Source organism: Brassica napus, chromosome C6 (assembly GCF_020379485.1).
Source record: "Brassica napus cultivar Da-Ae chromosome C6, Da-Ae, whole genome shotgun sequence".
NCBI classification, from domain to species: Eukaryota; Viridiplantae; Streptophyta; class Magnoliopsida; order Brassicales; family Brassicaceae; genus Brassica; species Brassica napus.
Window position 1 is genome coordinate 33,290,450 of NC_063449.1, and position 27,624 is coordinate 33,318,073.

General features: G+C 39.8%; 2 protein-coding genes across 2 annotated transcripts; both read right to left on the reverse strand.

Moving 5' to 3' along the window:
• Nucleotides 1-16,217: 16,217 nt before the first annotated feature.
• Nucleotides 16,218-17,131, reverse strand: LOC106433332 (histone H3.3). The gene is made up of 4 exons (XM_013874179.3): nt 16,965-17,131; nt 16,807-16,883; nt 16,615-16,705; nt 16,218-16,527 (listed from the first exon to the last, which is right to left on the reverse strand). Exons 1-4 carry the CDS (start codon nt 17,034-17,036, stop codon nt 16,357-16,359), a joined length of 411 nt encoding a protein of 136 aa, XP_013729633.1. The 5' UTR covers nt 17,037-17,131; the 3' UTR covers nt 16,218-16,356.
• Nucleotides 17,132-21,203: 4,072 nt separating this feature from the next.
• On the reverse strand, nt 21,204-22,251 carry LOC106433349 (auxin-responsive protein SAUR50). The gene has a single exon (XM_013874191.3). It carries the CDS (start codon nt 21,824-21,826, stop codon nt 21,500-21,502), a length of 327 nt encoding a protein of 108 aa, XP_013729645.1. The 5' UTR covers nt 21,827-22,251; the 3' UTR covers nt 21,204-21,499.
• Between the last annotated feature and the right edge of the window lie 5,373 nt (nt 22,252-27,624).

The window sequence follows — 27,624 nt, forward strand, 5'->3', positions numbered from 1 at the left end:
CCGTTCCACCATGTGTGAAAACATAGTATGTCTGTGATCGAGCATTGTGTGGATCCGAAAGATAACCTGCATTAGCAAAATCAACTAAACCTTCTTTGTTTCGGTTAGTATAAAATAAACCCAAGTCTTTCGTTCCTTGCAGGTAACGAATAATATGTTTATTCCCGTCCCAGTGCCTTTGGGTTGGACAAGAGCTAAATCTAGACAATAGATTCACGGCAAAACATATATCTGGTCGTGTGTGACTAGCCAGATACATCAAAGCTCCTATGGCACTGAGATATGGCTCTTCGGGACCAAAGACATCTTTATCGTCCGTCTTAGGACGGAACAGATCAGTGTCCAGGCTGAGGGACTCCACGACCATGGGGCTAGATAATAGGTGAGACTCGGCCATGTTGAATCTCTTGAGTACTTTTCTGTATATGCCATTTGATGCACAAGGATTCCATCTCTTATGTACTCAAGATATTTCATCTCGAATTCTTTCTTAAGATATTCAACTGTTTGGGAAATCTTTTCAGAGGTTCCTAGGATATTCAAATCATCAACATACACTGCTATGATTACAAAGCCCTGGCCGAATTTCTTTATAAAGATACAAGGGCTGATCGGATTATTCTTATATCCCTCTTTCACTAAGTACTCACTTAGTCTATTGTACCACATTCGGCCTGATTGTTTCAATCCATAAAGTGATTTATTCAAATTTATACAGTGTTGTTCTCGAGTACTCGATTTTTTTTTCAACTCTATACCCTCTGGTACTTACATATAAATCTCATTATCCGTGGCCCATATAAGTATATAGTTACAACATCCATTAAACGCAAGTCTAATTTTTCTCTTATAGCCAGACTTATCAGGACTCTAAAAGTAGTAGCATCCACCACAGGGGAGTATGTCTCCTCATAATCGATTCCTGGTCTCTGTGAGAATCATTGTGCAACAAGCCGTGCTTTATATCTTACGACCTTGCCGTGTTCATTTCTTTTCCTCACAAAGACCCACTTATAGCCGACTGGTTTAACATCATATGGTGTCCGGACTATTGGTCCAAAGACATCTCTCTTCTTTAAAGAGTTTAACTCCACGTTTATAGCTTCTTTCCGTTTGATCCAATCTGATCGTTGAGTGCACTCATAAATAGACGTGGGTTCATGATCCTCATTATCATCCATGATTTCAAGTGCTACATTGCATGCAAATATATCATCAATGTTGACATTCTTTCTGTTCCATTGTATCCCAGACAAGACATAGTTTATTAAGATCTCATTATTATCAGGACCTTCAGTATCCTGAATCTTGGCGTCCCAAGAATCAGTATTAGATACATCAGGGCCGGCCGCATCTAAGCATTCATGATCGGCCGTGATCGCTATTAGGGTTTTGGGATCGGTTGCGGCTAAGTCCTGGGATTTAGGAACGGCCGCGGTCGTGTCTATGGTTTCAACAACTTCGGTATTGGGGTCAAAAACGGTCACGACGAAGTTAACGTCCAAATCCCCGAAGAAGAAAAACGTAGAAAAAATCTTCGACAAATATATTTTCGAAATAGATTCTTCTTTACGAAAAACCTTTGCGAAAGAAACGCAAATCATCAGACAAGAGCTCGAGAAGGATCGTTAAGCAGTGACCAAACGCGTACTCCGCTCGGTCGCTACGTTGCGATCGAGTTCGAGCCAAAGCTCAGTCGCTACATAGCGACCAAACGCCCATTCCGCTCGGACGCTACGTAGCGACCGAGCTCGAGCAGAAGCTCGGTCGCTACGAAGCGACTGAGCGCTTGCTTGGTCGCTACGAAGTGACCGAGCGCTCGCTTGGTCGCTACGTAGTGACCGAGCTCGAGCCGGAGCTTGGTCGCTACTTAGCGACCGAGCTCGAGCCGGAGCTCGGTCGCTACGTAGCGACCGAGCTCGAACCAAAGTTCGGTCGCTACGTAGCGACCGAGCTCTTCCGAAACATCGATACGACATCAGTCCATGCATTCTCGTCTACCCTTCGATGCTATCTCCCGAATACCGTAGCGAACCCATCTCACGTTCCCTGCCATCTCTAAGTTATCAATCAAACTTTACCATAAAAACCGCGGAAAGTTCATTCTTTATCGAAAGAAGCCGTAATAAACGCTTCGAGTCGAAAGACGGCCCAAAGGGACCTAAGACACGACTCGAGGCCCAACTTACGATTTCTTAACCAATAGCCTGTAAACCGCATGTCGGTTTACGCTTGGTCCGCAAGGGAAGATAAATGTCAAGTTTCCACAGATAAATACGAAATTTTGAAGATAATTACGAAGATCGGAAAAAATAGAATATCTCCATTTTTATGCTATGCTGGCTTAAGGGCAGAAGAGGAAAGGCGTAAACCGACCTTGGAGTCAGTATATAAGGGGTCCTAGGCGAGAGGCATGAGGAGGAACTTTTAGAGAGAAAACTTAGCACTTAGGGCAATTAGGCAACTTTCTGTTTTTGTTATTTCGAGCTGCGACTCAATTAGGTTTAGCCGTCTTAGGGTTGCTAGAACTAGGAATCTCGCCGACAGCTCTCGTGCTCAGGCTTATACCTTTTTGTAAACGCTCATACGCAAATTCGGAATAAGACTTCTCTTTGCTCTCTTCTTGCGATTTTTATACTTTATCGTTGTCATTATTGTGTTCTGATTTGCTTGGCGGTGGTATTAGCAGATATTCGGGACCTCTGGGAAATTAGGGTTTTCCTAGTTTCCTTATGTAAACGGAAATCGACAGTGCGAATTTCGGTTCCCACAGTTTGGCGCTAGAAGAAGGGGGATACGGATCAATCTAACTCTCAACCACATCACGGTCAACAAGACATGTCAACTGACGACACGGATAACGTGCAGACTCCTCTTAACGGAGGCAGTGGCACTGATCTCCACACTCCCGCAGCGGACGTATCCGCGGCCAACGCACCAGCCAACGCCGCGGCGCTCGAGGAGTTTAAAAAGATGTTCGCCACCTATGAAAAAAGGTCGGAAGAACAGGATAAGCTCGTGAGCACCTTGACCAAACAAGTTGAAACTTTAACGGCAAGGACTCGAGCAATCCGCCCCCGTGGAACCACTAAAGTCCGCGGAAAAAGACTTGACTTTGCGACCCCACTCAACAGGCCTAGAGCCGCCCAGGAACGACCTTCGGGTCAAAACCCTAGTGAGAAGTCTCCCATCGAAAAGGGAAACTCCGAAAGCCCTCCGCCTCCCGCGAAGGCTTCGGAGGACAACGGAGTCGAGCAAGTCAACATGGATCCTAGCGATGTCTCCAACAATACTGATGAAGACGCCGACAGACATCCAAGAAGGACCAGAAGCCGATTCACTCGGGAAAGCTCTCTGTTCGACAAACCGATGACAGAAGAGGAGGAAATCCTCTATTGGAACGAACAGGAAGAGCTGGCTGAAAAACAAACCGAGCTCACTCGCAGTAAACGCCGTCAAGCGCGGAAACCTGCTGACGAGACGTCGGATATACGCGATCTTCGCGACTATATCACCAAGACTGCGGCAGAAGTAAGAGCCATAAAATCTAAAATCCATCATGCTACGAGCGCGGCCCCCGAGATCGATAGACTGCTGGAAGGGGCTCGGAAAACCCCTTTCACCGCTCGCATCTCAGATACGAAGGCATCCGATCCAGAAAAGATCAAAGTACCAAATATGATGGTACGACCGATCCGAGAGCTCACCTTCAGGCTTTCCACATCACGATGGGAAGAGCGAGGCTGAAGGATGGCGAGAGAGACGCCGGCTACTGCCGCCTGCTCGTCAAGAATCTAGAAGGAGCAGCCCTCGAATGGTTCGCGTGCCTTAAACAAAACTCTATCGGGAGTTTCCGATAGTTCGCATCAGAATTTCTCAAGCAATACTCTATGTTCATAGATAGAGAAACTTCCGATGTCAATCTCTAGAGTCTGTCCCAGAGGGAAGAGGAACCCCTCCGCGAGTTCATCAGCCGGTTCAAGTTGGTGATGTCCAGGGTCAGCGGGATAAGCGACAAGGTGGCCATCGACGCGCTCAGAAAGGCGCTCTGGTACAAGTCAAAATTCAGAAAATGGATATCCTTCGAAAAACCACGGACGATCCAAGACGCCCTCCACAAGGCGACGGACTACATCATGATCGAGGAAGAAACAAAAATCTTATCGCAGAAGAATAAATCGGCAAGATCGTCCTCGAAAGATGTAGACCCAAAAACAAGGAAGAAGAACCCTCGTAACGACAAGTATGTCCATCACGAGGGGGAAGAACTCCAAGGAGCGCACAATTACGCGATCAGCTCGGACCAGGGCCGAACCACAGGGAATACGTGGACTCGCAATCAAGGATATGATGAAAACACCTTCTGCGAGTTCCACCAATCCCGAGGACACTCCACGACTAACTGCAAAGTCTTGGGAGCAAGGCTGGCCGCGAAGCTACTAGCCGGAGAACTCCCGGAAGTGACCAGCATGAAAGATCTCATCCTGGAGACCGATCGCCCCCCGAAGCCGGACGGAAATATTCCCGCGGAGAGATCTCCCCAAAGAAATCAATCTGGGGATAAACGCGGCAGGAGGCCAGACAACAAAGGGAACGACAATAATCGTCGTAGAGTCAACATGAACATCGGAGGTCGCAATTCTGCAACGATACGGTCTCCGCCATCAAGGCTTACCAGCGGAAAGCGGAGTCGAGCGCAAACTGGCCTACATGGTCTCCTACCAAAGATGATCAGAACTGCTCAATCACCTTCACAAAGGAGGAAGCCAGCGGGATTGATCAGCCTCACTGCGATCCGCTCGTCATAGACCTCGTCATACGAGATCTGGAAGTCGGAAAAGTACTCATTGACACGGGAAGCACAGTCAATGTAATCTTCCGCGACACTCTCAATCGGATGAGCATCGAACTCGGAGAAGTAACTCTAACTCCGAAACCGCTCACAGTCTTTTCTGGCGAAGTATCGATGACCCTCGGATCGATTCAGCTACCTTTCATGGCCAAAGAGGTCACACAAAATGTAGAGTTCGCGGTAGTCGATCATCATGCCATCTACAACGTGATCATGGGAACCCCATGGCTCAACGCTATGCAAGCCGTTCCGTCGACGTACCACATGGGCGTCAAATTCCCGACCCCAAACGGAGTCACAACTATCTGGGGATGTCAGAAACAGTCGCGACTATGCTTCCTTGCAGAACACAAGTTAAGACAGATGACAACCTCTGCAACAGCAAATCGCAAATGCACGAAGATCGATAAATCTTATACCAACAACATTTCGAGAAAAGACAATATCATATCGTCTGCCGACGCAGACGCTTCGGGCATTGAAACTCAACATGAGGCCGAAGCCAACACTACAATTCAACTGGAACATCCGGAAGAGAACACTGACCCTGCCACGGTCATCTCGATCAAGGCGGTCAGCATGGCGACAATCGCCGAGTAAAAACGCTCGCGGCATAAAACAGAACTACGAGATGGCTTGATCCTCGAAAGGGGTACGTAGGCAGCTCGTCGAAGGACGAGTTCAGCTATCCCCCTCTCCAAAAAGGGGGGGAATGGGTGCGTATACTCGTATACTCCCACATAGGAAAAGATGCGTTATTGTAATCAAATTCTATCGAGATTTCGAGAATTTTCACGAAATATGCGTCGCTCTTTTTAAGACAAAATCGTAAAGCAATCTCAATTCAAAAATATATGTATAGTCTTCGATATAACTGTGAGACATCGTCAAGTTAAAAATCGAGATGATACGAACAAATTGTCCAAACGCGACCACTACAAATCTTACACTCCGTTCGTCGATTGGCCTCGACGAACACTTAGCCGTATTAAACAAACGCAACCTGATCACTCTTTTGATTTTCAAACGTCCAACACAAGGACGAAAGCGCGCTACAAAAAAAATCTGAAATTTTGGTCTAGCACTTCCAGTTGGCGTAAAAATTGTCTTTGGAAAGATTCTCGATTCGTACCATACAAGTCGTATAAGCCGGGAACCTATCGCGGACTTTAAATCGGTACGAATCAGGTAGAAATCACAACAGGAAAACCGATAGCCGGCTAATCACCGCACAAACCTTAAAACCGAGAGTAAACCTAGGTCTTGCCCTAAACCCATCGCATTGTTTTCAAACATCTCCAAGACATGATATCTAAACGATACGAGATTCCTAAAACATGTCTCTTCGTTCATATCTCAACGTTCCCGAAAAATCGTAAATAATTTTTACGAAAACTCACGTCTCGAACGAACTAGCAGATCGAACGCCTCAACGAAGATAAATATGAGACGACAACTCATGTTCACTTCAAACCCACTCTAAACAAAGTAACCCAAACAGACATCCATTATATAAACCGCATAGCGGTAGGGGTTCAAGGCCACCAACGGCCAGTCCCGATAAAAGCGGCAAAAAAAGGCCCGTACAAAGTTCAAGGCCACACACGGCCAGACATATATGAACAAAGACCACACTAGGCCGCTAAATACTAGATAAAGGGAAAAACTCCTTCCCGCCAAAACACTCACAGGTCGAAGTTAAAACTGCCAGACAAGGAAGCCCCGAATGCATCCGCGGGAAAGTTCACTTCCTCATCATCACCAGCAAAATCAGCCGTAGTCTCTACGGTATCGGGGGAAACCGGGATGGGATCCCAGAATCCATGGATCTTCCCGTCGATCAGAGGAATGGTCGCCTCAGCGTGAGCATGGTCCTTCATGCCACCCTTCATTAACTCCATCTCCCTCTTGAAGACGTTGTCATCTTCATGCGTCTTCCAAAGGCTCCCGACGGAGCCGCGACACTCACGGAAGTTGCCCAGTGAGTTGAAAGCACCCTTAAGATTCCCGTACTCAACCTGAAATTGAGAAGCGCGAGTCTTCATCACCTCGAAAATTTCCCTCTTGCCCTTCCGTTCCGCCCAGCGAACAGCCCTCGCATGATCACGAGCGAGTTGATCGTCTCGTGTCAACATCTCATCTCGCATACGAACAAGATCCTTTTCCGCCTTCTCCGCTTTAAAGCGATAGATCATGGCCTCTCTATGGCTCGCCTCAATGGCCGTTCCAAGCAAGTTCAAACCCTGTAAAACCGATTGACACGTTATAAGCAAAAAATAATAATAACGATCGTCGGGATTCTTAAAAATTATACCCCGTTAATGATGCGAGATCCTTTCGCAACAACTCTCGGCCTCCCTGACTCGCTCGTGGCCAGAGGAGTGTCAAAACCCGACGGAAGACCAGTGAAGAAATCATCGAAGTCTGGAATAGGGACCTCGCTCGTACCACTTCCATCGCCGAAAGCAAGGTTCGGATCCCATCCTGGAAGCATGCAATCGTCCACCGAAAACTCCAGGTCACCGAGATCAATACCTTTCCCCTTCGAAGAATTCGGTCCCGTCACAATAGTGGGAGTGGCGTTGGGACCGGCGTTGGGACCTTGGTCTTCAGGTTCGGAATCACTCCTTGTTTCTCCGCCCAAAGCAGGACCAGGATGCACAAACTTCAACGCCTTATGAACTCTCTTCGGCGTAAAAGAAGTCCAGAAAAAAGGACCATTCCTGAGCAGATCCCTCATCGCAATAATGTCCTCAGGAAACGGAGCAAGAGAGTTGATGGAGGGACGATCGTTCGGTAACCTCCGAAACAGTGGGATACAACTCTCCTCGACGGACGCTGCGTCTACACGAACGAAGAAGAAAAACTTCCTCCACGAGTTGAAGTTAGAAGTGAACCCCTTTACCACTGACATGAGGTTCCGAGAAACTAGCATGTACGTGTCCATGTCCCGGATGATCTGTAATCGAAGAAGCGCTTCGAAACGATCAACGGTGAGAGAGAGACCATGCTCGTAGCTCAGGACCAGGATCCCTATGAGGTGATGGATGCTAAGAGGATTCAGTTTGCTTATCGCCACCCCGAAACGAGCCAACACACGGACGATGATCTCGGGGATCAGAAACCATAAACGGCAACACACTACAAATGCCTCGTAACTAGTAAAGAAGCCCTCCGGGGGACTACTAGTGCACTCTCCTTGACAAGGAATCTTGAATTCCACCGCGTCCGAAATATGGCAGAACGACCGCATGACCTCGAGGAATCCGCTAGTACTCCTACTCGGCGCACCTGCCTCCACCGGACGATGGTTCATGACCGGGAACGATTTTTCTATGGGAGGCGTGATCGAACCGTAACACGCCACCCACCATGCCTCGTTCTCGGCAGGGTCTACCGAATGAGGAACGAATTTCATCTTCGGCACTCGAAGCTCTTCAGAAACATTCGTGGGCAAAGACCCTTTCTTCGAACTCCTCCTCTTACTCGACATCTCGTGTTTTTCTTTTTTTAGGATCAAGGAGGAAATGACAAAGAGAAAGAGAAAGAATTTTTCAAGAAAAACTTCTCTATGAGAATGAGTATGAGAATGAGTAAGTGTGAAGGTTATGAAGAAGTTACCTCCCTTCTTATAGGCATGAGAAATTACTATTTACTTGCGGATTTTTTGACACGAACTTCGCTCAAATACACCAATCTCGTCCAAACTTGCCATACCACGCATTAGGACCTCGCTAGAAATCCACGTTCCCAATGTGCTGGGGGGCTAACTGTTGGGGTCAAAAACGGTCATGACGAAGTTAACGTCCAAATCCCCGAAGAAGGAAAATGTAGAAAAAAATCTTCGACAAATATATTTTCGAAATAGATTCTTCTTTACGAAAAACCTTTGCGGAAGAAACGCGAATCATCGGACAAGAGCTCGGGAAGGATCGTTACGCAGCGACCAAACGCGTACTCCGCTCGGTCGCTACGTAGCGACCGAGTTCGACCAAAGCTCAGTCGCTACATAGCGACCAAACGCCCATTCTGCTCGGTCGCTACGTAGCGACCAAGCTCGAGCAGAAGCTCGGTCGCTACGTAGCGACCGAGCTCTTCCGAAACGTCGATACGACATCAGTCCATGCATTCTCGTCTACCCTTCGATGCTATCTCCCGAATACCGTAGCGAACCCATCTCACGTTCCCCGCCATCTCTAAGTTATAAATCAAACTTTACCGTAAAACCGCGGGAAGTTCATTCTTTATCGAAAGAAGCCGTAATAAATGCTTTGAGTCGAAAGACGGCCCAAAGGGACCTAAGACACGACTCGAGGCCCAACTTACGATTTCTCAACCAACAGCCCGTAAACCGCATTTACGCTTGGTCCGCAAGGGAAGATAAATGTCAAGTTTCCGCGGATAAATACGAAATTTTGAAGATAATTACGAAGATCGGAAAAAATAAAATATCTCCATTTTTATGCTATGCCGGCTTAAGGGCAGAAGAGGAAAGGCGTAAACCGACCTTAGAGTCAGTATATAAGGGGTCCTAGGCGAGAGGCATGAGAAGGAACTTTTAGAGAGAAAACTTAGCACTTAGGGCAATTAGGCAACTTTCCGTTTTTGTTATTTCGAGCTGCGACTCAATTAGGTTTAGCCGTCTTAGGGTTGCTAGAACTAGGAATCTCGCCGACAGCTCTCGAGCCCAGGCTTATACCTTGTTGTAAACACTCATACGCAAATTCGGAATAAGACTTCTCTTTGCTCTCTTCTTGCGATTTTTATACTTTATCGTTGTCATTATCGTGTTCTGATTTGCTTGGCGGTGGTATTAGCGGAAATCGACAGTGCGAATTTTGGTTCCCACACTCGGTTTCATTCTCTGCACCTTTCTTAGTTTTCCGAGGGTTCTTATCTTTGGAACCTATTGGTCTACCACATTTCAAACGTTGTCTAGACTCTGTAGCAACTTGATTGTGTCCCTCTTGAACATCAATTCTTATTGGTGCATTAGCAGCTGGTATATATGACTTAATCACTCTTTTCGGGTCAGCAAAGGAATCTGGCAATTGATTAGCCAGCTTTTGTAAATGTATAATATTTTGGACTTCTAAATCACACTCTTTGAGTCCGAGGATCTTGCCAAGATAAGAATGTTTGATTCCATGTAATTTCTTTTACCAGTTTATTGCTATCTCCCCCTAATGTTGGATGTTCGGATTCATCAAAGTGACAATCCGCATACATGGCCTTAAATAAATCACCCCGTAGTTGGCTCAAGGTATTTTATAATCGTGGGGGAATCATATCCAACATATATCTCCATCCTCCTTTGAGGTCTCATCTTTGTTCTTTGTGGTGGAGCAATTGGTACATAGACGGCACAGCCAAATGTCTTAAGATGGGATATGTCTGGCTCATGACCCGTAAGCAATTGTGATGGAGAATATTTATGTTCACTAGACGGTCTGATACGAATCAGTTCGGCCGCGTGCAAGACCGCTGTCCCATAACTGTGGTCGTAAGCTTATACCTCATAAGCAATGGTCTAACTATTAACTGAATTCGTTTTATGAATGATTCGGCCAAGCCGTTCTGTGTATGTACATGTACCACGGAGTGTTCCACACTTACCCCCATGGACATACAGTAATCATTAAACGCTTGGGACGTGAACTCACCAGCATTGGTCTCTATCATTCCGACCTTAGCATAGTAAAAGGCCAGTAGAGAGCGCATGTATAGACTCTAGGACTTTCTTATAGCCTTGGCCGATCTCTATGATATGAAGGAACTCTGTGTTTCCTTCTCCATTAGTCTCAATATGAAAGCCATTCATTCGAATGTCTTTAAAGCTCAATAGGCTTCTCTTAGAGCTGGGTGAATACAATGCATCAGATATCTCTAGATGCGTACCCTTAGGCAATAGGATGTTAGCCTGGCCATAGCCCTCTATGAGACTGGCTATACCCGGAATGATACTTTAGAGACTTCAAATAAAAACTTTCATTCATTAATAAAATAAGTTCAAAGCAATCAAAACATAGAAAACATAAAGCAAAGAAAATGAAAACATAGATGTCGAATTCAACTTCATTCTTTAAAAAAAAATCTAAAGTTTCATAATCCATAAGATCGTCTCATTCATGATTGAAATCATCTTCACCATCTTGATAAGTCATATGAGCTTCAGGATTCTTCCCTTTCAAACTCTCTTGGTAGAGGTCAACGAGATGTTTAGGAGTCCTACATGTCTTAGCCCAATGATTATCCATACCACATCTATGGCACACGGATTTGGTCGAGTTTTGTGGCTTGAAAGATGTACCACGGCCTCGGCCATGTACACGGCCTCCATTGGAGCCATGGCCATATGAGTTGCCTTGGCCTCGACCAAACGAGTTTTGGTCTCGACCACCACGTCCATGCCATTTTCCACGACCACAGTTGTGTTGGCTATCACTCTGGACATGGTTCGACTCTTTCTTAGCCTCTACGGTCGCATGTGCCTCAGGTAATGGGTTTGTTCCATGAGGTCTCAATTCACTGTTTCTCATCAACAGTTCATTGTTCTGCTCTGCGAGCAAGAGACAAGAGATCAGATTAGCATAAGTTGTGAAGCCCTTCTCACGGTATTGTTGTTGTAACAACACATTGCTTGTGTGGAAGGTGGAAAAAGTTTCTCAAGCATATCCTTATCCGTTATATCCTCACCACACAGTTTCAATTTTGAAACTATCTTAAACAGGGCCGAGTTATACTCGTCCACGGACTTGAAATCCTGGATTCTGAGATTTCTCCAATCATACGTAGCCTTTGGTAATAACACCGTTTTCTGGTGATCATATCTCGTTTTCAACTTTGTCCAAAGGTCTAGAGGATTCTCAATAGTCAAATACTGATCTTTGAGACTCTCACTAAGATGATGGCGTATAATTAATATAGCTCCATATCTATCTTTCTCACTTGCATTATTGCCCTCGGTGATACGTTCACCGAGTCCCTTGGATTTTAGGATGATCTTAGCATCAAGTGCACATTTCAAGTAATTATCTCGAGAGAGATTTAGGGCAGCAAAATCCAAGTTGTTGATTTTCGACATCTGAAATCATATGTTTCATAATTTAGATTTAAAAGTGTTCAAGCGAATGCAATCAATATGCTCAAACAATCCGGATTCTAGGTATGATGCAAATAGGTCATTCGTATATGATGCATACATGTTCAATCTTAGCATTCAGATTCTATATGCAATCAGTTCGTACTATTATGCATGCATGATGCAAACAAGCTGCACGGCTACAATCTTAACAAACGGTTTCAATGCAATCAATACAATGGTTATTCGTTTTCAATCTTCGCAAACTGTTTTCTAAGAGTTCAATGTGTAATTGCAATCAAACAGTCGAGCAATGCATCAATTAGGGTTCATTCGAGAATGTATGAAAACTATCAATACTACCGGATCATTATCAAGACGAGAATGCATAAATCATTTAACCTAGCTAGCGATTTCTATTTCAATTCAAGCATTCGGTTTTAATCAATCAAACAAGATAGTATTCGATTTTAATTTCAAAACATTAGGGTTTCGATCAAACAATCAATACGACTTCAATTTGAAAATCATTCATTCGGTTTTATCAATTCAAACAACCAAATTCAAGAATGAGATTATCAATCCTAGCAATCGATTTCTATGTGATCAAATTCAATATGGTTTTAATTAATCAAGGCTAGCATACTATATCCAAACATACAATCATTCAAACAATCAATTTCGATTCAAAGCATTAGATTAGGGTTTCGATTTTAATTCATTCAATCAATCAATTTGATTTCGAATTAGGGTTTATAAAATCGAATGTGTTTTAGTATTAGGGTTTTAAATAAAATTGATTTCATGCATTCATGCAATAAGCATGTATGCGGCTAGGATCATGGATATTAGGGTTTCGATTTTGATCATAGATCATTGGGGTTTTGAGATTCAAAACCATTAAGGTTTCGATTTTAATTCATCAAACAATCAATCTCGATTAGGGTTTGGGGTATCGAACTTATGATTATGAGCTTCGATTTACTCATTCGGGTTTTGATCTATTACCCTATGGTTTTGATTTCAACATTAGATCATACTATTAGGGTTTGTAGTTTTTATGGTTTCGATTCATATCAAACAATCAAATTCGATTATGGGTTCTCTTTAAGGTTTCGAATTACCTTAAACTCAAGTAGGGTTGAATGGACCACCAAAGAGATGAACCGCGTGCTGGAACTGATCGGAGAGCTGATGTTGTCGCGAGCTGTTTGATTGCTGAGATCGGGAACGCGAGCTGTCCAACGTGCTGATTGGGTCGCGAGCTGTCCGCGAGCTGTCTGCGATCGTCTTGTTTGCGAGCTGAGGTTGAATAAGCCGAGATCGTCTGAGCTAGGATCAGGAACGTCTTGAGCTGAAGCTGATCGGGAACAGATTGCAAACAAGGATCGTGATGTAAGGTTTCACAATCGGGATTAGGATGGTTCGCCGGTAAGGATGTTCGCCGATTAGGGTTAGGGTTTTAGGCGGTTTGTTTTAGCTTAGGGATTCAGATTTTATCGTGCTGATAACGTGTTGTGAAACTAGAGAATATAATCTATGTTTCTGTATTATTCATAAACATAAGGAGCCCTTTATATATAGGGAATTACACCGTCATAAAATAATGGAAAGACTAAAGAAGGAAATACAAATATGGAAAAAGTACAAATCATAATCTAATAAGGAAAATGCAAGATGCCGATTCTCTCTCTCTCTCCTCACGGTTGACTCTCTTTCTCTAGCATTGGGTCGGTTATGAACCGGACTGGTTATAAACCGAGTCGGTTATGGCTCGGTTATAAACCGGGCCGGTTATGGAAATCCATTTATAACAAATAAAACAATTTAGGGATTACGCATGTGGTCAACTATATCACTACTCTCTGCCACTTCCACACTCTTTGATGCCCACCCAGTGTCAGCACTCAGCAGACTCAGCACACCTATGAAAATTACTATTGTTAAAAAAAAAATATTTACGAGTTAAAAGCCTAGAGTAAGAAACGACAACAGCAACAAATAAAACCACGAGTAACTTCTTTATCAATCTATCATATGCATTTTTGCCCATTTTACTAATGAATTCTTTTTAACCTAATCATGAATTCAATGATAATAATTATCTTAGACCATGATTAACCATGGTCTCTTAGCCGGAGCTCTTATCTCATGATTTAACATTTTTTTTTTGTTTTTACACTTTTCGGCTAAGAGACGACTCTTAGACCATGATTAATCATAGTCTCTTAAGTGGGATTTTTAGCTTCGGATAAGAGATGGTTCTTAGTTTTTCTTAGATTTTAACTAAGAAAAGCTAAGAACCGTCTCTTAAATAAGAGATATAAGAGCCGTCTCTTAGCAGTGTAAAAAAAACAAAAAAGTGTCAAATCATGAATTAAAAACTCCAGCTAAGAGACCGGAGTTAATCATTATATATCTTATTTAAGAGGCGGACGGTTCTTAGCTTTTCTTAGTTAAAATCTAAGAAAAGCTAAGAACCGCCCAGTTAAGAGATTGAGGTTAATCATGGTCTAGAGCATGATTAACTCGGGGTTCTTATGATGAGGTTTTTAGCGGAAGTTAAGAAACAGTTTCTTAACTTTTAACTAAAAAACTAAGAACCGGTTCTTAAATAAGGACTTTAAGAACCGGTTCTTAAATAAGGACTTTAAGAACCGGTTCTTAACTTTTTTAGTTAAAAGTTAAGAAACAGTTTCTTAACTTCCGCTAAGAACTCCATCATAAGAACTTCGGGTTAATCATGGTCTTACGATATCGATGTAAACATATATTGTATATCGATTAATTCTTCTAGTGAGAATAATTACACACATCATGTATATAATTATTCTAGTGATAATCAGATCTCTAAGAATAAACCGACATATAAGATGGGCCTAAACTAAGTTAACTAACATGTATACAAAATTAAGATAATTACACACATGTGTGATGCTACGATTAATTCTTCTAATGAGTTTTAGGTTTTCATCCCTATAGGTCGTGTTACCATCCTTTGAACGCTCTTGTGTTCCTTATTTTTCTCCACATTATGTCTTCTTTATGCAGTTTTGACTTTGAGTCTATGCATCATCATTCATCATGTATAGTGTATACCAAGTAAAACCAAACCGTATCATATTATCAGAAAAAGAAAAAAAAAACTATTTTCTTCTACCATATGTATACAGAAGCAAAGATTCTATTCAAATTTTGAATAAAAAAGGTTAATTTTATTACATGTATAACATAAAAATTATAATATCGATATAAAGATAAGAGTGAAAAAGAAAATTTTCAGAAATAGATTAAAGAAATCTACCAAGCGATATATATATTCTATGTTTGTTTTGGGATCAACGAAAAGGACTTTTTAATGTTTTCAGACTTTAAAAAGGAAACGGATTAATAAAAGCGTCTATATATATATATATGAAACGGATTAATATTAATCGTCTATATATATATTTTGAAATTTTGAAATTTTAAAATTTTTAATTATTAAAAAATAATTTCGAAAATAAAAAGGGCAAAACCGGATATCCATGTTTCATTAAAGCAATGAGGATATAGAAGATTTGAGAGACCCATAGGAGATTGTCTCTGAAGATAATGGGAGGATGAGAGAAGTCAGGGCTCCAAAATCCCCAGTTCTGTGTTTCTCAGTTAATACTCTGGTTTGATTTTATTTTTTGACCAAAGAGTTGGTAGAGTTTCATGCTCTTTACTTTATTGCTACGTGAAAGCTTCATGATTACATGGACACGAAGACTCTAATCCAGTTATCCTCATTGGAACAAATGTGATTCAAGGTCATCATCAAGAGAGATGATCTTAACTTCATTCAATCCCAAAACAATACACCACTTAATACTAGCCCAGGGATTATTAATACCCAAACCAAACCAAAACTTTGGTTTTCAGTAATTCAGTTCAATTCGGTAAAGCATTTTACAAACAATTTGGTTATCAGCTCAATAGTCGGTTAGTTCAGTCTAAGGAAAATAATCAAATTCTGCACCAATCTAACCAGAAAAAAAATGAACCAAAATTAGGTGAAATTATCCAATATCGTAACAGATTTAAAGCGAAATCCAACATAATGGTTAATTCAATGGAATGTTCAAAAACTAAAATTACCAAACCAAAAACTGTTTTCGGTTCAACTCAAATGAGATTTTGGACGAAGCAAACTAATTGATACACTTTCTGTTTTTTCTAAGCAACTAATTGATGCACTTTCTTGAGCCAGTTTCGATTGTTGTAAGAAAAAGATTTCTTAGAAGGTAAAGTAGCTTCTGCTAAGTTCAAATATGTTCTTGATTCAAAGAGCGTTTAACAACAAGCACCACTAGACAATGACATGAAGAAAGAAGCAAGCAAGAAATCAAAAGCAGAAAACACCACAACCCTAATGGAATTATAGTGATAAGATGGGAATCTAAGCACGCTCTCCACGAATGCGCCTAGCCAATTGAATGTCTTTGGGCATGATGGTGACTCTCTTGGCGTGAATGGCACAGAGATTCGTGTCTTCGAACAAACCCACCAAATACGCCTCCGCAGCTTCCTGGAGAGCCAACACTGCGTGGCTCTGGAATCTCAGATCCGTCTAACAAAAATTCAATCAAAAGAAACAGATCATTACTTGTTCAGCTTAATCAGAAAACAAGATTGAGTTTAAAAACTAAAGATTTACCTTGAAATCCTGAGCGATTTCACGAACAAGACGCTGGAAGGGAAGTTTACGGATCAGCAACTCAGTGCTCTTCTGGTACTTACGAATCTCACTGATTCCATCAACAACAAACACAAGACAACCGTTAACTAACGGAGGCGGAACTTTTCCGTTAATTGATTGAAAAGGGGGAAAGAGATTGGGAAGTTATACCGGAGAGCGACGGTTCCGGGACGGTAACGGTGAGGCTTCTTGACTCCTCCGGTGGTCGGTGCAGATTTCCTCGCAGCCTGTTTCATCGATTTCGTTAGATCCACAAATCAATAATCACAAACCCTTCTTCCGTAAAATCGAATCGAAGAAGAACAAACCTTGGTGGCGAGTTGCTTCCTCGGAGCTTTTCCTCCTGTCGATTTCCTCGCAGTCTGCTTCGTACGAGCCATGGCTTTGAATCGGAGATGATGGGATCGAATGTTTGTTAACTTTAGAGAGAGAAAGTAGAGAAGATTCTTAATTTATAGTGGGGAGGTGTTTTAAAGAAGTGGGAGACGTGCGATTAGGATCATGTTCAACGGTCCAGATTTGATTGAGGAAAACCATTACGCCTACGTGGCGATCCGTGTTATCGATTCTTATTGGTCCGTTTCTTGTTAGGATTGGTTCAGTCACTGCTTTATCTGTAAGTTGAACCGGAATTTGGGAAGTTTACTTAAATTGAACCGGAGTTTGGTTGGTTCCAGAACTGGAACAAAATTAATGAATTAGTGATTGATTCCCTGGTCCATATTTAAGCCCCAAAGTGATTATGGTCGAACTATGCAGTTCAGTTGAAATATAGCTCGATAGGCCCATCATCGATAAACCTCAGCATGGACGAAAAGTAGCTTGCAACAACCATAATCGTGTAATCAGAACTTCGAGTAAAGGTATAAAATACGTTCAAAAATCATTAAATTTAAAAATCGACCTCACAAAGAAAAAAAAACAATTCTGGTTTGTTTCATGTTGCTCATTGATTCCGTAGCCCACAAGAAACTCAACTTGTCCGCCAACGAGAATACTCATCTCCCGTGAAACAGAATCTCGCCTACATTATTACGAGCAATCCATGCCACTCCACATACCCTTATCAGTGCTAAGACCAAAAGGCTCCTATGTTGCATTTAAGCTTCTCAGCTTGTGGCTTCTGCCAACCCAAATTGCACTCGAGGTGAACTCTATTCTGCTCTGCTACCACGGCCGGGCACATGATCATTAACCATTAGCCATATAACTCAACAAACAGTGTTCGTTAAATAATTTTTTTAAAATCATATTCTTCAAAATAAAATTCCTTGTTGGAGATGACCTAATATATATATAGTCCACCTACTCTCAATAAAACTATTTTAGTTACAACTTTTTGGAGTTATCATCCGGTCAAAAGTTTCATTAAACTAGATTTTGACATTCCTGAAATTTGTAGTTTTAGTTTTTGGTAAAAAAAAGTTTATAAATAGTAGTGTTTTTTAAGGGGAGAGGTCAAGTTAGTAGTTTATAATTCAATTTTGGGGTTGGATCAGTTTTTTTGGGCCATCGGGGTTGGATTAGTTCTCCAATGATTGATTCTATCGGAAGAGCCTCGGACCGTTTGTTAATTACCGTACGGCGAGGAGAAGGTGAATCCACGTCAATTCATATTTTAGGAGTGTATTAGGTGATACGGTGAATCTTATCGTGATCTCGAAGTCCAAAATAAGCCAAGTTTATGGTCGTATCATAGCCGTCCAAGTAATTGAAGTAGGTCCACCACCTACCACTTTGTGTCAATGTGTTGTAGATGATTATCATCTATCATCAACCCATGAGAAACTTCTGGGGTTCATACAATTGATCAACGATACGAGTTTTCCTAAGCTACTCCCATCCGCATGTGTGTATGTATAAACTCCCTGACGTTGATTTTGACATCTTCGAATTTTTCTTTTATATTTTCTAGATGTTCAAGACATTCATGTTTTTTTCAGTCACCTGAAAATTATATTAAAGGAGTGGAATGCAAATGTTATATAACTAAACCGGCAAGAAACACACTCCCTCCAAAACTATAAGCCGATGAGATAAAACATACCTCCCATAGACTAGAACGAAATCAACACAAGCACACATAAGTTTAAAATAAGACAGAAATGAAAACAAAATACTATAAACTTTCAGGACAAATACAGAATCAATAAAGAAGCAAAGCAAGTCAATACGGGATGTCATAATGGAAGAGAAAGCGTTGAAGGTCGCAATTATTTACTTAAAAAAAATATATATTATATTCAATTGATCCGTAAACCGAGAACCAAACACATTTTACTAATTCAGAATCAACCTCAATGAGAATCGAGAGCGGTTCTCAACCTTTGACGATTATCCCGGAAAGGTGAGATATTTTGTTGCCTCGGATACTGAGACTTCCTGAGTCGTTTCTGGCGTAGCTAACTCCCGATGAACTTGTCGAAGCTTGTAATCATCCCCAACACTGAAGCTTCATACGAACTGAAAGAGAGGGAGGGCAAAAAACACTAAATGAGTATCTTATAGCCCGACTATATTGTACACCCACACCTTTGTCGCCAAAGTTGGGCCTGATCTTGACACCGAACACTAATCCAGAGACTGATGACCTGCACAAAGCCGCAAGAACACTACTAATCGCAAACCAAATTATTTACCATCAGTATTGGGATGTGAAACATGACTCAAAAGTGACACTGTCACGATCAAGACCACAGTCAGGACACCTTTTGCCGACTTTGAGAACCGAAGTATCAGATGCTCGTGACTCGTCAAGTAATCCACCAGTGTCAACGGTGAAGCAACCGAACAAAAAGTTTAGAGTTGAACTCCGACAAGAAAGGCCGTCGCCACCAAGCAGAGGGTCCAGAACGTGACAACAGCAAGGAATCTGAAATCAGAAGGGTCCATCGAAAAGCTACTAAAAGGCCATAGACGACCACCTTTCGACAAACTCAAACGACCCTAACGAGCTGGAGCCATGACCAGGTACATCACCTCCTACATACAAGGGTCCTCAGCTCACCTCTGTGACAACCAATCGTTGGAGCTCACTTGGCTTGAGCGGAATAGAAAGCATCTCCACGGCACTGTAGAGATCCGGAGAACCAAACGCCAAAGTTTACCGCCACCTACGAGATAGCTACAGCACCACCGCAGCCGTCGAATAGAGGAGTTGATCCAACAACCCCACAACTGAGCATAGAGACCACAAGACAGATCTAAGAAGGAGAATATATCTGAACCATACCCTAAAACCGAACTTCTCCAACGAAACTGTGCGTTCCTCCGTGCATGAACTCCAGAGCAACTGAATCAATGTCGATATGAAATATCTTTGCGAGCGGAGCAACTTCCCGGAAAAGAAACCTAAACCCATAGTCGAGAGCAAGACGAAAGAGATAGAGAAACGGGGGAGAAACAAAGCAGGAAGAGGCGAGGAGAGGAGAGAGATGATGCCTCCAGCACCGGACGCCCGAGCTGCTGTGTAGAAAAAGCTTGAAGTCCAAGAGAGAGTTAGAGCAACATTATCGGGGAAAATTTGAGGTTTCTTAAGGGGGAGGGGGCCCACAAAAAACACCAGAACCGAGGGGAGAAGTAGCTAAATAAGATGCGTTTTGGTTTAGTCCTTGTACTGTTTACAGGCCACACTGACACGTGACGGTCCGTGGTTGGTTCATTTTAAATTTTTTTTTTTTAAATCAGAAAAAAAAAAAATTTAAGAACCCAAAAACGTTTTTACCGATAATGTTGCTCTTAAGTGAGAGGAGCGAGAGTTAGGCCTTTCTCTAACGTTTTTTTATTGTTCAAACTTCAATAAAGTATAACCACTTGTTAGATGACAAGTGGAGAAAATCTTCACCATTCTTACCAAAACAAAGATGTATTTCTCATCTTTACCTTATTTTTTATTCTCTTTACTTTTTTTATAGTTTCTTTATTGAAATTGTGAGAGATCGGATACGCTCTTTATAGTCTAAATAGTAGATGATTTTGAACAAGTACGGTTTGCTTTTGAAAGAATTATAATACCTTCTAGTATCATAATTTAAGACAAACATTAAACATTTTTTCCGAGTCTCAACATAGCAGAGCCCTATATATAGTTATATTCTGTAAAAACCTGCAACTAACATCCCATACCACGTACATTTATTTATCTTTTAGTTATTTCAACAGTTTTAACGGCCATAAAACGCCGGTTAAGAGAGACACCATCGTCTATTTTTAGTAGAGGAAAAGAGACATGGGGAATTTTTACAAAATATAAAGATGGGAAATTTTGAAATATTAAGAAATTTGAAAAGAGAGAAAAAAAACTCTAAAAAGTAACCACCATGTCTTATTGCTATTTTTTTTGTTGGTCTAAAGTCTAAACTATCTTACTGATGAGATTTATTTAGAAAAATGTGAAATGAGCTAAGATTTTAACATGGGTCTGAGACTCAGATTCATAAATCACATTTATGAATAAAATGATGAGACTCAGATTCATAAATCACATTTCACAGCAATTCATTAATTTATGCAAAAGAAAAACCACACCAATAAAATGAAGCCTGAGCTCTAGAAAATTAAAAGTCTCATCCATCAAATATTAAGATCTCTCTCACAGGGTACATATTCAACAACGATTGATCTCCATCAGCAATTTGTTTTGTTTTTTACAAATCTGAAAAGAGAACCAAGAATAGTAAATCATTCTCATTGGGTTTATCTAAGGGTTAGGTCTCAGTCTAACACAACACTAAACCCATGTACTAGCCAAAACATATAAAAATTAGTCTGCTAAAACAGAGAAACATTTAGTCATCAGCTATCTCTGTTATTAAAAAGAGAAGCAAAATCCTAAAAGTTATGTTCATCCGAGCATGGAGGTGAGAGATTGGAAGACGACTTCTTCACAAGGGATAGTGAGACCCATTTCGTGATCGAAACCAAACTCTTCCTCTGCTTGCTGGAGAAGAAGCTGGAACTCTGGTCGGGTCAAAAGCAAAATGGGGACAACGTACCTGACTCGATTCTCTCCAACATAGACAACGAAATGACCTTTAGGCACGTCGAGAGGATGCCCGTTTTCGTCTTCGCTGTATTCATTACTCTGTTTCTTCCCCAAGCTCGAGCATCTCTTCAAAATTTGCTTGATCATCGCCGTTTGTGTTAGCTTGTTTGCCTTTTTCATCGCCATTCTCTTCAAAATCCTCGAAAATGAACTAATTAGTATTTATTTTCTATAATCTTCGGATCTTTTTGTTGTTGTGTGTTTCAAGATCCTTCTTTTTTTCTTGTTTTCACAATGGAGGGTGATTGTGAATAGAGTGAGCGAGGGCTCATGGAATTGTGGTTGGGGTATTTATTGAGGACTATGGCGAGTGTGATTTTTGATATTTTATAAACCTCAATATACGAAATTTAAAACGTATATACGCGAATTTATGCACACCCACATGTGTGTGTATATGCATAGAGAAAGTGAGATGATGATATCGAGGCGTTGAGGAGATTACGATGTTTTTTTTGTCCGAATATGAATTTGCGTGTTTGCTACGGATAACCATTTGTTGTGCATTAAGATGCAGCAAATATTTATTTTGTTGTAGAACTAATAGAATGTAGAGACTCGGAAGCGACAGCTTGGTCATCTGGCTTGGCTCTAAAATATTATCCTATCAAACGAACATAAAACAAACCGAGGCGTAATTTAGATAAATAAATTTTACTAAAATGAGAGATATATTTCCAAAGCATGTGAAAATGTGGGGTCCAAATCCAAAATGAGACGAGTATGTTAGGGATTTTTTTTTTTTTTTTTTTTTTTGAGAAAGGGCTTATGTTAGGGATTTTTTAAACGGGCGGTCTTATGTTGATCTTCCTTTCACTATTTGTGGTTAGAAATATTATAATATCTAAGATAAGATAACTATACTGATTTATGGTTCATGCATGCTCGCTGATTTTGTTAATTATTTAGGGTTTTAATCTCAACCTTCGAGGTTGATTAGGGTTTTATGCGAATTTTTGTATAATTCTGTAAGTTCGTATTTTTTTTTTGACTGATCTAAGTTCGTATATTGTATACTCTTTATTGTCTCCACTTTATGTGTTATCTAGACACATTCTCCATTATGTCCCGGTTTCTTTGTTTACTGAGCGTGGGGACTTTTATGACTTTATCCAAGTTGTTAGTGAATTATTCAATATCACATAACGTGTTACTTCATGCACGTTCATATATAAGCAGCAATATATACAGTACTATATATTTTTATACTTAAACAAAAAGAAATATTCAATGATACGGTATATTTTTTCTATCAAAATTTTCTTTATGATTGCCAACTTGCATGAACTAACACGTCAAGAGGTGTTGTTTCAGTAATTACCAAGTACTAATTAGAGATTGGTGCTACGTGTGGGAAAATATAGCTTACGTTTTGTAAATCTTCCCATCTTTTAAAAATGTTAGTACTAGGTCCTTTGATAGACCAATAGTGTTTTTAACTCAACAAACCACTTTTACTAATTATGGTTATGATTATTCCTTATTTTTTTGTATTAAGTACAAAGCTTCAAAATAGAAAACAAAAACTATTATGTATTGATTATGATTATTCGTTATTTTGTTGTTTTAATGTTCTTTGTACCAAAAAGATGGAGTTACAAACTAAAATGTCATACTTTACATTACCCATAGAAAATTTTCTTACCTTACAAACTTACCCGTATTGATTATGATTATTTGTAATTAGCAATAAGTTTCATGTGTTTGATCTTCAATTTCGGTGGTCAAAGTGCAACATTATCATAATACTAAAGAGATGAAAATTCAAAATTATTACTTTTTCTCTGACAAAATAAAATTACCACACTTCTTGAGTATATTTATATATTTCTCCAATGAGGAAGAAAACTAAAAAGGCACCGAAGCGTACCACGAAATTAATTTGGTTACTGAACCCGTGTGAGTCTAGAAGAATAAAAGAAAGGACAAGAAAGCTGAAACTTACTCCATAAAAGATAAAAAAAGGATACTTGAGCCATTAGTGGGTACGGTAGAAATATATTGAGCGATCGAGAAACTATGGTTAGAAACTTAGAAATACGATAATATAAAAATATGATAATAACGAAGTGTTAACGTAACACGTATAACCGAACTTCTGTCCACTTGTAAAACCATATACAGTGAATCTTTATGTTATATTAAAATGCATTTAAAATCAATAGGAAAAACAAAGAAGCAGAGGGAAGGGGTCGATGTTTCGGACTACAAACCTTTTTTTTTCTTTTGTGCAATCGGACCACAAACTAAAACCCAGAAGATTGTAGTAACTAGTAATCAAACGTGGACTCTTTAGCTGTTTCAACTAACTCACATGCTTTCCTGATTATATCCTTGTTATCTTGAGATAAGTAAGTAGTCACGTTCCCATTTTTTGTGAGTTGATATCGTGAATCATTTTTCAGTTTAAAGCTAAAAGCCTAAAGGTTAGCAATGTAAGCAACAACAAGGTAAAATTCTCTAAATTATATAACAAGAAAACTTTTAAACTTTTTGATAATTAAATACGTACAGCTCCAAGTTGCAGTGGTAGTAGCCCTTCCCTGCCCGAAAATTAAATTTACAAAATTTACTTCCTGCGGCTCAATAGCCCACAGAGTCTATATATTATACTGTTTCATTCGTATTATCTGATTCCATAAGTCATATACACGAAAAAATCCGGCTAGGTTTCAAAATCGTGTTAAAAGAGTTCAGAAATATATTTCTAACCTCCAAAATGCATGCCCGCACACGGTTACGTTCTGTCTAAAACAGTATAGTTAAAAAAAATAGTATAGTTTTGTTTGTATGTATAAATTTATTTATTACAAGTACAGCGTAGACAAGATTACAAAGCGAGAGACGAAAATAATGGCAAGCCGTGACGGGTTTGTTGTTTGTACAATATCAAAGAGCATGATCGATGAACAGTTACCAAAGCAGCAGCGTGTGGATGAGGCTTAAAAATAAGGACAGGTTACTGGTTATAAATTTTATAAATAAGGGATAAGAACTTAAAGGTGTCTGGTTCGTACAATGACAGTACTCGAACCCGTTACGGCTTCTCTAATTTATTATCTGCAACTAATCTAACAAATGCCCATGTTGTAAAAATCGGCCGCCTAGACGCTACACGTCACTTTTCCGCCTCGATTTATGCCAAATCGGTTTAAAAATCGGATATCCAATTTTTTCCGTCTAGACCGCCTAAATGACCACCTAGCCGCCTAATCTATTTTTATTTTATTTTTTTATTTTACTTTTAATAATATTTTTGTTTGTTTTTTTAATCTAAAATTTTATAAATATCATTTATATTCATAATTTTGATGAAAATTACACTATATTAAGTTTATATATTCTATTTGTGTGTTTTATACAATCTTAAACATGAAAATGTATTAATGTTATACACAATTAAAGATTAACATGTTTTATAATATAGTAAACCATCTAAAAATTCCACCCCGCGTAATTTCCGATTAATCTCCGATTTTCTCTTTAGGCGCTAGGTCCAATCCGACCGTCCGACTAGCACCTAGCGCGTTCCCGAACAGGGACAAATGCACATGCCAGCCGTATATTTTGTTGGACTTTAATGGTATGTAAATTCGTCGTCATCGTCGAAATCCATTTCACGGCATTTTCTGTTTTCACCTACTTGAATAATATAATAATATAATATTATAATTTTAAAATTATACAAGAAAAGCACGAGCTTGTAATGTTTTGGGTTAATAAGGAAAATTGTTTATAAAGAGTTCAACTGGGGGATGACAGAATAAGGTTTCTAACGACTAAAAACTCCGTTGTCAAAAAAACAACAACTAAAAAGCTTTAAAACAAACTGCCAATCTCTTCTTAGAATGAAACCAAACTAACATGTTCCATCAACGAGATTGGTCACATGAAAACTGAAACTTATTTTTTTTTTTGAAAACTGAAACTTATTTATTATTTCAATTTTTGTAGAAACCATACTAGTTATGGATCCCACAATAGCGAGGTAGTTGGCGTAACCAGACCACATAACGGACCTTCATGTTTATTTTACAAGAAATAACCACACATCAATTTTGGCAAGTGTATACTACTTTGGGCCTTTGGCTGTTTCTTTTTCCTTTAATTATCTAAAATGGACGGACGACTAAAAAAGAGTTTACCCGTACGAAATGAATGTTATGGGAAGTACATTTTATCTAAAGAGAAATAAACAAACTTTCTGAAAAATATATAGTAAAACAAATAACAAAATCTTGCCTTAACTAGCCAAATACATAAAACTTATACCAACCAATTCTCCTAAAAAATTAAAAACTAAATGATTTCTTTTCTTTTGAAAATGATTTTAAACCATTTTCAGGTGGAGATGTTAGTTGAAGTGGCTGGAATAAGATATGATTTAATCGCCGCAATGAGTAATATGAGATATTGTAATCACATTTTTGTTTCCTACAAACACTAGGGTCATTTGATTGTGTGCAGATACTAAAGTTTACAAATCTGACTTGTAAAGCATAGACGCCAAATCTACCACAATCCCGTTGTAGTCTAGCTGGTCAGGATACTCGGCTCTCACCCAAGAGACCAGTCCCGGCAACGGAGTTTCCTTTTCGGGTTAGGTTTGGCGGACCTCAGCTTCACTATCAAGAAATATATATTGCTTTATTTCCCTTTTGAGATTGAATTACGGTTTTAATACGGCCCACTTAAAAATCCCAGACCAAACTAAACTCCATGAAAGTGATCCTAAGAGTTTCTTTTTGTAAGCTGTTAAGAGTTAGTTGTATACCATTGGTTGTATATGTATAGACTACACACGAAAAGATGAAAAAATTGTATTTTATATGCAATCGAACTTGTTATTAATTGGGAGAGAGAAATGGTGGTCCAGTTCATCTCAGAGTGCAGATGAAACTGAAATTAGATACGTAAAAGGGAAAGTATAAACAACAGTACCGAATACTCCATAGACACAGCGTTGATGGCATCATTGCCTACGTAAGTTTTTCTTTTGTAATTTTGTACAAAGAAAGAAAGATGTTCATCGAAGGAGAAGACTTGCAGTGCTGATTGGTAGCTACTACCGCTAGTAGTGTTACCTAAGGGATCTCTTATTTTTCTTGGTTTATAATCACTTAATCATTAGTTGGTTAACCACTATTATCTCTTACTACTATATACTAATGGGGTATAGTAATTACAAATAATGATGTATTTTAACTATGTTTGTGTAATGTATAAGTGATGGATCTCAAAAGTCAATCTACTCAGAAATTAGAGTTAGCGTTTTGATAATGTATCTAAGAAGAAAATTAAGAAAAATATGCTGATTGATGATTTCGTATGGAAAATATATGATTTATTGATAATAGAAATATAGTACAGCTATGATACAAAGAGTATTTGAAAACAAAAGAGTATGATTTGATTGAAAGCTATAGTTTTTTTCTCCAAGAATTATAATCCCCTTCTTCTTGCCCTTTGTCTCTTTTTTATAGATGTATCTCAAGTGGATCGTAATAGCGACATGATCACCAGTCTTTATGAGTGTCAGTACTCTTTTAACCTTTGTTACATTGTGGTTTGAATAAGTAAGCTCGGCATATATATGACATCTTTTGAATTTGGGATGAGCCTATTATCTTTTGAGTCTTATTAGTGGCACTAGACCAAGCTTTCAGAACAGGTGAAATCCGGCTCCAACAATAAGTACTAATCCTAGTGACAACTAATAAACTCTAATCTTATATTGCAAAGAAAATTAAATGAACTAGAAATGGGAGATATCGCGTCTTTATAAGAAGCAGTTGTGACTTTAAATTATTTGCTGTAGAATTAGGGCCGTAGAATATTGTGGTGTAGCTATATGATTTTTAGCTGTGAGTTAAAAAAAAAACATAATTAGTAAATATTATTTATGTATTTTAAATTAAAAATTC